The sequence below is a fragment of the Triturus cristatus genome, chromosome 4_1, assembly GCF_964204655.1.
Source record: "Triturus cristatus chromosome 4_1, aTriCri1.1, whole genome shotgun sequence".
Taxonomy (NCBI): Eukaryota; Metazoa; Chordata; class Amphibia; order Caudata; family Salamandridae; genus Triturus; species Triturus cristatus.
In genome coordinates, this window is record NC_140585.1 from 1100484340 (window position 1) to 1100497188 (window position 12849).

General features: G+C 44.3%; 1 protein-coding gene across 8 annotated transcripts in view; it reads right to left on the reverse strand.

Moving 5' to 3' along the window:
* The window catches only part of KIF21A (kinesin family member 21A), a 719281-nt gene that overhangs the window by 527734 nt on the left and 178698 nt on the right, over positions 1–12849 (reverse strand). For all 8 annotated transcript variants that reach the window (XM_085654100.1, XM_085654097.1, XM_085654095.1 and 5 more), the window contains exon 4: positions 5100–5249. In XM_085654100.1, coding sequence (XP_085510226.1) covers positions 5100–5249 — 150 coding nt within the window. The remainder of the gene's footprint in view (positions 1–5099; positions 5250–12849) is intronic.

A 12849-nucleotide genomic window follows, 5' to 3' on the forward strand; every position in this document is an offset into this window, starting at 1 on the left:
TCTCCCAGGAAAGGGTAAGGGAGAGTAGTATGAGTGATATGAGTGCATGTTTAAACACTAAGAGTGATAGCAGCTTGTTGCTGTCTGATATGAGTGACACAGGTTTGATATCACACAGACTGGGCACGCACATATATGTGGTTAGTGGCAGTATGCGACTCATGTTGCCACAACACTGTATTTACCACTTAGCTGTATGTGGTAAAAGTAGATGAAACTGGATACAAATACCGATCTGGTATGTAGTGCGATAAGTTCTCTGCACCCTATCGTTCTGATAGCATGGGTGTAATCATGAACAGGTCACTTTTGGGAAGCAATGAGGTGTCTTGACAACAATGTCGCACTATGATCTCCTTTTCTTTCTGTCTCACAGATGGAGTAAGAATCAATCAAAGATAAAATACCTTTTACTACCGTCTAAGGAGCAGCTATCTGCTCGAACAAAGTAGGATAGGGACTCCCCTTCACGCTTACCCAAGGAGGATCATTGAATTCTTAGCCCTCAAGAAAGTCCAGGACTGCTTTGGCCAATTTAGGACTGAAACATGTTGGCACTAGGGTCATAGGACCATAAATGTCCTGTTGACCCGTGTTAACTTTTGCTTTTTAATATCCTTGACAGATCCACAAATAAAGGGAAACTGGGATCTGTCGGTGGGTTTTTATCTATAACTCCCCCTGGCCATATCTAATCAAGTGCTACATGGAATACGGCCGAGCCCACCCTGACTTCTAGGTGTCAAGGTGACCCGATGATGAAGCATGACACCACTAGGCTGTGTGGGGGTAATCTAAAACAAAAGGATTTGTTTCCTTCCCCACTCTCTAGTGGAGCTTAGTTCATAGCTTTAAGTAGGTCCTTCCCAATTTTTACCTACCAGGATCACCTGTAGGGATCTGTGAACTTCGTTCACAAAACCGTGGAGTACTTTTTTGTGAAGCAGTGTTTACACACGGGAGGACGTACTCCCACCATAGTCAGCCTCTCTGTCCTTTTGGCACAGGGGAAGCCCTCTTTCCCTGGACGCCATAGTTTTGTTGAGATATACATTTGTCCCTACTAATAATACACTTCCCATCAATTTCGAATAGGATTTTAGCTATGGTTTGTCTGACTTAGGCATACTGTTGAGCACAAATGTCCAAACAGTAGGGCTTAGTGAATATGTAGCTAGTTGTCTCAATCAACAACAAGGGTTCTGAGAGGAATCCTGGTCCAGCACACGTTCTCCCTAATTGTAATATATATCAAACATCAGGTGTGCTGTTTCGCTTTATCTTCAAGCACTTCTCTATGAGAACGGCATCCTCCTCTTTAACCACAAAAATCTTGACCTTTGTAGCTCTGCTACTTGTTGGATGATCACGTTATGTAGTTGTCTCTTTGGGCAGGGATAGTCTGACTGGATATAGTTTCAAAAACGAGTCATTGTAGATGTAACGCCCTGAACGTCTCAGGATCGTTTAACAGACACGACAATGAGGACGCAACCACTTGTGAAGGGTTAGTTCTTTTAATGAAGGCAAATAAAATACAAAGAACAAACAAAAGTTATAGTCACTGGAATCCTCCAGGCTAAGTACGTTACCAGCCCACAGCACGGATGGTCCTAACCGTCCTCTGCATATACGCCGATCCCGGCGTATGCCAACAGAGGGCAGAAATGAAATGGCCGACAATGCCAATCGGTAGGCTGTGAGGGGCACGAAGAGTGTTGGGGAGAATCGAGGAGTCAGGGAAACACCCAGCCGGGGTCTCTACCTGAAGGGAGCAGCCGCTCAACCTCTTCCTCAGACTGCACCGGGACGCGGAGTCACCTTCTGGTGATGCGTCACCGATACCCCAATCACAAGCAAGAAGACTGAACCGAGAGCAGCCGCTCGATCGCTCCTGTGGACTTCCGAGTCTGTAACGCGGCAAACACCTCCTGGTGTGCGTTACAGCTGGCAGTCCCTGTGTCTCTGGTCGGGCTGGGAGTTACGACTCCAACCAGCAAAAGCGCCACTGCGCTTGGACTCAGCCGAGTCAAAAAGCGAAGCTCAATGGTTGACCGGTAGAGCTTCCGGGTCCTTCACAGGTGACGATGGGGCAAGACACGGCCCAGGGAGTAACGACTCGACCTACCTCCGTTCTTGCCTTACTGGAGCACCACTCCGGAACACTGCTCTTCACGAAGCAGGTACGTCGGTGTAAACACAATATCCGACAGCCTTGTACCTCCCGGTTCCTCCCTTTATAGGGCGTGTTTTCCTTGAGTTATGTAACAGCTCTCCTGTTTACATAAGGGCGTGTTTCCCTTGAGTTATGTAACAGCTCTCCTGTTTACATAAGGGCGTGTTTCCCTTGAGTTATGTAACAGCTCTCCTGTTTACATAAGGGCGTGTTTCCCTTGAGTTATGTAACAGCTCTCCTGTTTACATAAGGGCGTGTTTCCCTTGAGTTATGTAACAGCTCTCCTGTTTACATAACCTCTCAACCGCTAAGCATCCTGGGAGATGTAGTCCGTTTTCGCTGGTTACCGTTTTCCTCCCCTCGTATGACAGGAATTCTTGACAGTAGACATGTCAAGACTTGCCTCCCTCATCCATTCTCAGGGGTTCGTCATATGGTTCTGACTGACTTGCAGATGGGTTCTGGTATGAGTCTGTCTGTAGAAACTGAGCTTGGGATATTGACTATGCGGGATGGCGGTGTAGACTCGCTAGGTTTTTTCTGCTGGTTATAGGGTAAGCAGGAGGCTTTTCTGACACAGCTTTTTTTAAATGAAGTCATTGTTTCATGTCTTGTGGTGGACCAATTTTAGGAGCCACAGAGACTCTGTCTATATAAAGTCTCAACTGCTGCACGAGATAGCTCATCTTTCTCTTCCTTAAAAGGGTGCTCACTCGGAGTCCAGGCCACGGCTGGCTTCAAGAGCTGCTTCTGAGTTGATTTTGATCCTGAGACCAGCTGAGTGGGCTCTTAAAGCCGAGGCTGCGCATCTCAGCTTCTAGACTCGGCCTCTGTAGGACAAGGTGTCTCCAGCTCCAAAGATGCTTTTCGGAGGGATTTTGGAACAGTGGGTGGCAGAGACTGTCGAGGCCTTTTTGAGGGAGGTTTGGGCCTTAGGGTATGGCTCTTCAACGGAGGTTCTTTCTCAGAGCCAAGGATTTGAGAACAAACCCTGGAGAGAAGATCCTTTAAGTGTGGTGTTTGTGAAACCCTATGCATAGGCTTTTTCTTGGGGGTGGTTTCAATTGGGGCCTTGGATAAAGATGGCCCCCAAAGTCAGTCGCTCAAAGAGACATATTCTGGACTCTGCACACCCTGGATCTTCTTTTGTCACAGTATGTTCCTTCTAAGTTTTTGAGGCCATGTCTAGACAGTGACTGTCATATAATGTGCCCACTGTAAAGTCCTTCAATGCCGTACCGTCTTTTTGCATTAGAAGGCTTTTCTAGGCAGACTAGTCACTGTTCCTCAGGAGTCAGAAAAGACAAAATACTTTCTATAAAGTGAGGGTAGACTAAGGAATAGAAGCCAGCCAATAAAAAAGCAATACCATTTTTCTACCCTTTTTCCTTTTCCTTCCTTCTCTTTCTACCTCATGTATCCCAGTTATTTCACTTTCTGGAGCCAATGTATACAGTTCTACATTTGCACAGGGCGCTGTACTAGTTGTATGCTTGTTGAAACTCAACAAAGAAATTCAATACAAAGAAAAGAAAAGGGAATACCTTGAGAACAGGTGTTAATGTAGGGAAGATAATATTAAAAGAAGCAAAGACATTTTATTTTTACTTTTGAGCAATGAGTAATGGGAAATGGCATAGGAGACCAAAACGGCTTAGAAATTATTTTAATCAAAGGCAGGAGCATTATGCATAAAAGCAAGCAAAACACAGCTGTCTTATGACTGTAGAAAAAAAGATGGTTTTTGTGACAAAAAACTAAACATTAGTTTGAGAACTTAAACAATGAAATATAGAGGGGGAGAATAACCCTAATATGTCAGATTTAGGAAAGAATATACTGACTCAACTTTCAACACTTATGGTACATCAGAAAAGAAGTTGCACAATCTGAATAAAACCGAATAATCTCCCAAATGTCACTTTTAGATCTTTGGACAAGCAGAGTAGAACTTGTTTAGATATTTGGAGCGTGTAAGAAAGACTGGAGCTTTTAGCGCTCTCCTGCTTTATAAAGAGGGAAGACTCTGGTGTACCTTTTCATTTCTTAAACATACATTAGAAAATATCCTACTAGGTCTTTTAGATGAATTACTGTAGACGGTATATATATTTGAACAATCCAACCAACTGAAAGATGGCTCGCCATGGGCTGGTAAGTAAACTGGTCAGGCATTTGGAAGGCAGCAAGTGGACTGAAGTGAGAGCTATCTGTTTACCTTATCTGTGCCCATTGCCCTCAATCTTCAAGGAAATACTGCTATTTAATCCAGTGAGCATATGGAAATCAGCCACCTTAGAATGTAGCTGTTCATGGCAAATCCAAGTTAGCTGTGACTTTTAAATAGAGAGAGGTGTAAATGAGTCCCGCATGGTTGTAAACATACAATAGTCCGACACTGCAATACTGAGGTATGGCGAAATTTGGGATGCAGCAATTTATGCAAATAATTCTTTGCACAAAAAGGCAAATAGTTATGAGTTGAGGGGTTGGTCGCTCTGTGACAGTGGATATTTCCTGCATCACCCAGGAAACCATTCTTCCCTTTTGAAATGTGTAGTGACAGTAACCAGATTCATAGTGGTGGTACCTGGGATGCGTCAGTCACTCTGTCAGCTAATTCACAGGAATCATTCTCTGCAACATTCAGTTTCGCCTGCAGTAAGTGAAAATTATAACCCAGTATTCGTAGGAAAATGCCCAAGCCAACAGTGGTGCTGAAGCGATCGGAAGACACATTAAGTTGTTTCTACTTACCCAGAATTGCAATAGTATGGGTCACAAAACTGCAAAAACAAGCTTAAAAAGGACTGATGTTATGAAATATTTAGCAAGAAACAAAACTATTTGATTTACAGTATAAAGAAAAATATATTTTTAAATTGATGAATAAGAAGGTTAAAAACGGATTTATCTTGATCACCTCTGCCTCAGAGTTTACAGTTCGGGTTGTGACTCCAACCGTGTAAATTCCACCAGTGGCATCTTCATGTATTCTTATGTTCGACTTTTTATTTTTTGCATCAAAGTCCCGGGTTGAATCAAAAAGGTCAAGAACCTCTTCATTGTAAAGCTGGTAAAAAGAAGTGTCAATTGGTTAGTTTTGTATAAACCATTATGCAAATAAGAAGCATACTAAATTAATGTGCGGTAAAAACATTTGCTCAAGCTCAAAAACATTAAAACATGGAAGCAGTTAACACGCAGAAACTTATCTAAAACCACATATTTTCCACGCAACATGTGTTGGTGTACAACGTTACTAGGTAACGCCCAGGTAATTAAAATTGATAATTTACATCATAAATAAATAATAGTGGAGAGTATCAGAACGTGTGATGCAAATAGGGCGCTAGAAAATAAAACAAACCACTAAAGGCTACAATAAAATTGTGTTGTGTAAGAACAACTTCACCAAAATCTGGCGTCCTTAGAGGTTTGGCTAAAGTGCAAGTCATTCTCAACCAGGATGTTCACAGGAAATCAAAGTCATTCTTAAAACGGATTCTCACAAAAACGCGTCCGAGGAGCAAAAGGAGACATCAGGAGGAAATTCAGTCAATATCTGGTCGTAAACACTACTGATGTTCCCGAAATTACAACTAGCTCCAATAACCTTCCAAATAAATGTCATTCTTCAGACGACAATGAGAAAAGTTAATAGTTTAAATACGCTTAAACAGGTTAAAACAGTTTTGAAAAAACGTTGATTCACACAGAAGTCAAATATTCTATACTTTATTATATTTTATCAACTTTAGGGAACATAAAAAGCGTTTAAACCACTAACAACGTTTCCCATGAGGTGTTATAGTCAACACACATTTTCAATTTTAACGATATACGACTATCCTTCAAACAAGTGACCTTAGAGGATTTAGATAAAGTACGGGATCAAACAGCGTGATGCCCGTCTCTGGGTCCATGGGCAAGTCGATGGCTACCTCGTAAAAAAACACAACATTTTGATACTGGTTTCCCGTGGCCTTGTACTGCTACCCTCAATTTAACCAACCACTGACTTGGCTTTGCAAAGACAGAGGATCGAGGAGTCAAGGTTTACTCTCTCATGTTAGGTTGGTAACTCAGATACTGTACAGCAAAGTAATTACACACAATAAAACGTAATGTTCAGTCAAGGCTGTTTCAAAATAGTGAAGATTCACAAATCATAAAGTACTGTCCCCCTGCGGGGCAGAGATTTAATTCTTAACTCTCCGCTAGTGCTTATATCGGACGGGATGGGGTCACAATTCATGTAATAAGGGCATATGTACATTAGTTTATACATGGGCAGAATCAAGACTGATAAAGTGGTTTATTAGTTGGGATCGACTGGTTTGCACCACTCGTTAGGCCCAGGCAAAAGCTTCAGTAATTTAAACTTGATATCACCCCCTGGTAGTTATGGCACAGATCAGATAGGCTTAACTTTACAACAATATGCAAATCATTTAGAAGTACTAAAACGGTCAAAAAGTCACAATAAAGATCCTGCTCCAAATGATATTAACAGAGCAAAATGTAATAAATAAAATGACTCCAAGATGGCAAAAATCGAAATAGGGGAACCGGAGCTAAGAAGTTTTGAAAGATTTAGGAGAAAATATCGACAAGAAGCGCAAAGCACATATTGTTATCAATGATTGCAGTAGACCAGGACCAAGGCACGATTAGAGGCCAAACGTGATGGGCCTTGGCCAGGTGCAACAAATATACTGGCCCGCTACGGTCTGAAAGTAGGCAAGTTCGAAAATGTTTCTAAATCTCTAGGACTTTTTTGTTTTTCTGAGGACAAACTCTTCTCCACATGGGACGAAGGTGAAGTTCCATCCGACACCTTGGAATAGCCAGTCTAATATTTTTCGCGGTCGGCCCCCCTGAAGCTCTGGAACAAAAAGTTTTGAAAAAGTTCCCAAACTTCTTTTGATGCCAAAGAACCAAAGGAGTGCACTTTCAAGGCTCTCAAGACCTCAGAGGGAGCACTTAGAGATTCTCAGGGTGTCAGGCAGATTGCAATAGTAAAATCCAGACCCAATGCAGTTGAAATCTAACAGCTGGTATTCTTCGCAGAAATGTCCTCTTCAGCTTATTTAAGCTCTTGGAACCACTCAAGGGATCTGCCTTATGATCCTTGGAGATGTTTTTGTCCATAGATTTCAAGTGGAAGGGGATTAACTTCCTCAGGTGTTTATCAGAGGGCACAGATACGGAGAGCAGCAGGTTCAGTCAGCCTGGTATTCTTTCTCAAGCCCAGCCGTGTTCTGAAGAAAGTTGGGTGAGACTCTCCAGTTTTGTAACTTTCTCCAGTCTGTGGGTGGCGAACACTCTAAGACACTCCTAGTTCCTCGGTGACCAACAGGCCCTGACCTACTTACATTTGCAGTAGTTTCTGTTTGCTTTACTGCAGTGCCAAGATGGCCGAAATCTTCAGTCAGACTAAACGTGGTCTCTGAAGGCTGGAGGTGTGTAGGGGAGTGGACTATTATAGTTACTAGTGTCCACCCACAACTAGCACCAAAATTCAGTTTGAAGCATGCACTGTACCCACAACAAACCCAGTGACAAAAGTCAGGTAGGTCAAAAGCAGGATCCACAAGAATTGTTCATGCATCCCGTTCTCTCCCTTTCAAGTGTGTCAAACTGTTACATGTGACTCAACAGACCTGTCAGGTAGGAATAACAATTGTGATGTGAACAGAAAGTGAACAGCCCCCATCCCTCATAATCTATTGTGCTCAGAAGTGTCATCTCTGCCCTTTTCAGTAGGTCTATTGTGTGCTCCTGGGAGGAATTTCACACCTCTTCCTCGTCTGAACAGAGGCTGGGAGGTGGTAGGGCTACTGACTAATGCTTAATAGCCTTCCGACCAAATCAGGCAGGTAAAAGTATCTTTCTAAAATATTTTTTCCTACATATTTATCAAAAGTCCAACTTCACCCTATATGTAACGTGTATAAAAGTGGGATCCAACCCACACACTTAGTTCCAGTTCCAAGTTCTCCATGAGCAGGGAAGTGAGTGCTCTGAAGATTACTTTTAGGACTGCTGTGTGGCCAGAGCAGGTATCTGCCTGACAGGCTGGCTCCAGAAGTGTGGGGACATCACTGAACTTTCTGCTGGAGAAGTAAAGGATATGCTTAGTGCCAATAACCCTGCCTGTCTGCCGAGGGAAGGAGTCTGCCTGGCACTGAAAGAGGTGAGACTGTCAAGGAGAAAACTGGTGTGTTCCGAGTGGGAGAAACACCCAGAAATAACGGAGTACTTGAGAGAGAAAAGGAAAGATTGATCCATACTGTGAGTGGGTTTCTCAGGTACTATTGAGAACTGTCCACAAAAGACAGCAAAAGTTCAAAACCATCATATGCACCTGGTAGGCACCATCTGGTGCAGTCACTGTCGAGGAAGAAATAAGCCAAGTAACCACCAAGTTACAGTTGATTGGCCTGGGAAGGCTGCAAGTGGCAGGGAATCATTCTGCTAATCAATCAACCTGGCGGAGAATGCAAATGGCCTACCATAGGGCCCGCCTGCATTGAATCAATGGAGGGACACAACTGCTACAGACTCCGATTGCTACAACAGGACCTACTGTGCTCCATTTGCCTGGCAAATCCGACTACAAAGAAGGCCGCCATGCATGCCTGATCTCTCCCTATTGCAGAACCAACAAGCAGGTAGCACAGGTCTACGTCTGCAGTCAGAAAAGAGAGACTAGCACACGCTGAAAACTCAAGTACTTCAGGCAATTTGCCTACATCACAAAGAGATAAGAATGAGGGAACTTACTGTACATCTGAGCATGAGAAGTCAGCAAAAATTAAATGCCACCTGTGTCATAGAAGACTTGGGACTATAATTGATAGAGTCGGCCGGGGAAAAAACAGATAACATTACTTTAAATTTGACTTCATATCAAACGAGGATTGTGATGCATAATGTCTATTCATTAACTAAGTGCAAACTGAATAAGTTACTTACCTTCAGTAAAACCTTTTCTGTTATCAACTTCTATCTGACTACAGACCACTCACCTTAGAATATCCCCCAGGTGTCAGACTGGATCCGGTACACTTCATTGCAGTACCTCTGCCTGCCGGGAGAATGGTGCCTGCAGCGTGAAGCCTATGTCGTCCGCACCAGATGGAATGTGTTAGCCCCAGATACTCGCCACCCGGGCTCACTGACATCAGTTGCTTTCTTGACAATTCCACGCGGGGGAGCCAAAATTAGATAAGTTATGACCAGTGTGCAGTTTCCTAGATCGGGATCTTTTTAAGGGAAATAGTGTAGTTCACAGAACAGTTAAGATGGGAGAGTCTACGAGGAATCAGTGATTAGATAGAGTTTCTGCCAGAAAAGGGGATACCGAAGGTATGTAACTTGTCCTTCTGTTAGAGACTTCTAACCACAGATTCCTCATTGATGAATAAATTCCAGAGCAGTTCCTCATGGAGGTGGTTTTGTGAAATGGCTCAAACCAAAAAGTCGTGTAAGACCAAATGGGCAAAATGTCCATTACAGTTGACCTGGCTGTCTAAACAGTAGTACTTTGTGAATGTATGAAGGGACGCCAACATAGGAGGATGACATATGTCCAGAAAAGGCACTCCGCGTGCCAGTGCAGTGGTAGCAGCCTTGGCTGTGGTCGAATGAGCCTGCCAGCCTTCCAGGGGCTGCTTCTTTGCCAGTGTGTTACAGATGTTTATGCAGAGCACTCTCCAGAGAGAAATTGTTCTTTTCTGCACCGCCTTCTTTCTTTACTCCTGTGAACCTGATAAAACAATCTGTCAATCAATCAAGGGTTGGTAAAGTGCAACTACTCACCTGCGAGGGTCTCAAGGCGCTGGGGGGGAAGCGGGCAGCTCCGTTGAGTACTGGGGTCATTCGAAGAGCCAGGTCTTGAGGTCCTTTCTGAACTGGAGTAGTGTGGGAGCTTGCCCAAGGTGGAGGGGAAAGGAAAGGTCATTCCAGGCCTTGGCTGCAAGGCAGGAGGACTTTCCTCCTGTTCTGGTCTTGAAGAGGCGTGGAAAGGTGGCCAGAGAGAGGTCAGCTGATCAGAGTTGTCTTTTGGGTGCGTGGAAGGAAAGGCAGTTGTTCAGGTATGTTTGTCAAGTGTTGTGGAGGGCTTTGAATGCGCGAGGGAGGAGTTTGAAGGTTATTCTTCTTTCGATAGGGAGCCAGTGGAGATCGCGGAGGTGTTGGGTGATGTGACTGCGACGGGGGATGTCTAGGATCAGTCTGGCTGCGGTGGTCTGGATGCTCTGGAGTTTGAGAATTATTTTCTTGTTGATTCCGGCATAGAGAGCGTTGCCGTAGTCCAGTCTGCTATGATGAGAGCGTGCGTGACAGTTTTTCTGGATGTGGATGGGATCCATCTGAACGTCTTTCGGAGTATGTGGAGGGTGTTGAAGCAGGAGGATACAACGTTGATCTGGCGGTTCATTGTGAGCGATGAGTATAGTATGATGGCGAGGTTTCGTGCATGGTCTGTCAGGGTGGGGAGGGGGTTCCGAGGGCGGGAGGACCACCAGGAGTCATCCCATGTGGAGGGGGTGGAGCCAAGGATGAGGACTTCAGTTTTTTTGGAGTTGAGTTTCAGGCAGCTCTTCTTCATCCAGGTGGCGACGGCTCTCATCCCTTCTTGTAAGTTGTGACTGGTGATGTTGGGTTCGTTGGTGAGGGAGAGGGAAAGGATAAGCTGGGTGTTGTCAGCGTAGGAGACAATGTAGAGCCCGTGGTTCCTAACGATGGTTGCGAGGGGGGCCATGTAGATGTTGAAGAGGATAAAGAGCTTATCGTTCACACTGTGCTGTTGGGTAAGATCGAAATAAAAACAAAAAGCCCTTTTTAGATCCAGGTGATGCAGTAATTCATCCTCCTTAGACGGGTGAGGCGGAGTGAAGAAAGTTGGAGGTGAAAGATAGTTTGCCCAATGTGAAAAGACGTCCCTACTATAGGCAAAAAGAAGGTACGAGTTCGAAGAACCAACTTGTACAGATAGATGTAGTGTACGGAGGGTTTACAGAGAGAGCCTGACGCTTGCTCACCCTACGTGCCAATGTTACAGACACCGAGAAGAGTGTTTTCAAAGTAAGTAATATGAGAAGAGTGCTATGCATGGACTCAAATAGAGAGCACAAGGAAGGTCAGAACTAAATTCAAATCCCACTGAGTCATTACCAAATGTTAAGGGGGAAAGAAACGTTGACACCCCTTAAGGAACCGCAACCGGTTATTTAAACAGGGAAGAATGGTCCAGGGTCTTTAGAAAGGGCAAAATAGGGGGGCGTGGCTTCGGAGCCGTTGGTGATGGCCGCTGCTTTCGGGAGCTCCGCGGCAACGTAGGCAGCGGGGAGTCTCCAGGCTTCTTTTCCTCTGTATTGGACCGCGGAAACCGGCATTTCTTCCGTCGGAATACCTCAGCTATCGCTGTGAGGATTAGCGGAGAGTTTCCATGCCGTTAAGGTGATTTTATATCGAAAAATGCGGTCAGTCAGAACAGCGGCCGCCATTTTGTTTTCTGTGACGATATTTTCCTGATGCATTTGTTGCCTTTTTATCAGTGCCATTCGCTACAGGATTTCTACTATAACATATGAACAAAGGTTTTTCCTCATTTGCGTTATAATTTCCTGGTCTTTTTTTTGTGACAGTTATTGGAGTACCTCCTGCAGACTCTTTTTTTCTTCATTTTTCTTTTTTCTTTTCATCAACGCTTTTTTGCGGAATTCCTCTAACTTTGACAAGTATTGCTTTCCGTACCGTCTTTCCTTGTGACCTTCTCTACCATCACCAAAAGGGACTTTGTCTTCTTTCTCTTCATGGCAATGCCGCGTGGTGCTCGTAGTGGTGCTCGTAGTGGGGCGCACCAAGTTATCTCCCCACCACTGGCTGATAACAACCCTTTTAATGTCCTACGAGATACTATGGATGAAGCTCCCCCGGAATCCTCTGACCCTAAGGCCTCCTCCTCGGCGGATACTCGTCCCACACAACTCTCCAAACTACCAGCGGCTTCGCCTTCTGGCAAACGAGTAAAAATTAATCCTCCTTCTCCTACTAATCCACCCTCTTCAGTCTCTATGGAGCTTCTCCTTGATGAAATTCGTGCTCTGAAGCCTTATATGGAGGAAACTAATTTGCGCTTACAAAGCCTTGAAGACAACTGGTCTCACACCATCCAGAGAGTTGTGGCCCTTGAACAAAGAGTTGACGCGTCTGAGGAGACCATACATCAAGTTCCCATTTTACATACAGAAATTGATCATCTTAAGCAACAAGTCGAACAATTGGAAAACCGCAACAGGCGCAATAACCTGCGTATCTATGGTTTGGTTGAAGGTCTTGAAGGTTCTAATCCAATCTCATTTTTCCAGTCATTCTTACCTTCTCTTCTTGGTCTTCCTGAATCCCCTCCTTTGAACATTCAACACGCTCACCGTTTGGGCCGGATGTCTGCTTCTTCCTCCTCCTCAACGAGACCTAGAGGTACTATCTTATATTTTCTGGAATATACTGACCTGCTCATGGTTCTCCAAGCTGCCAAACAAAAAGGAAAGATTTCTTGGCATGGCTCCAACCTATTTTTTACTCAGGACTATGCCAAAGTGACGGCAGATCGTCGGAAAAGGTTCCTGGAAATGAGACCTGCTCTTCGAAGTCTTAATGCT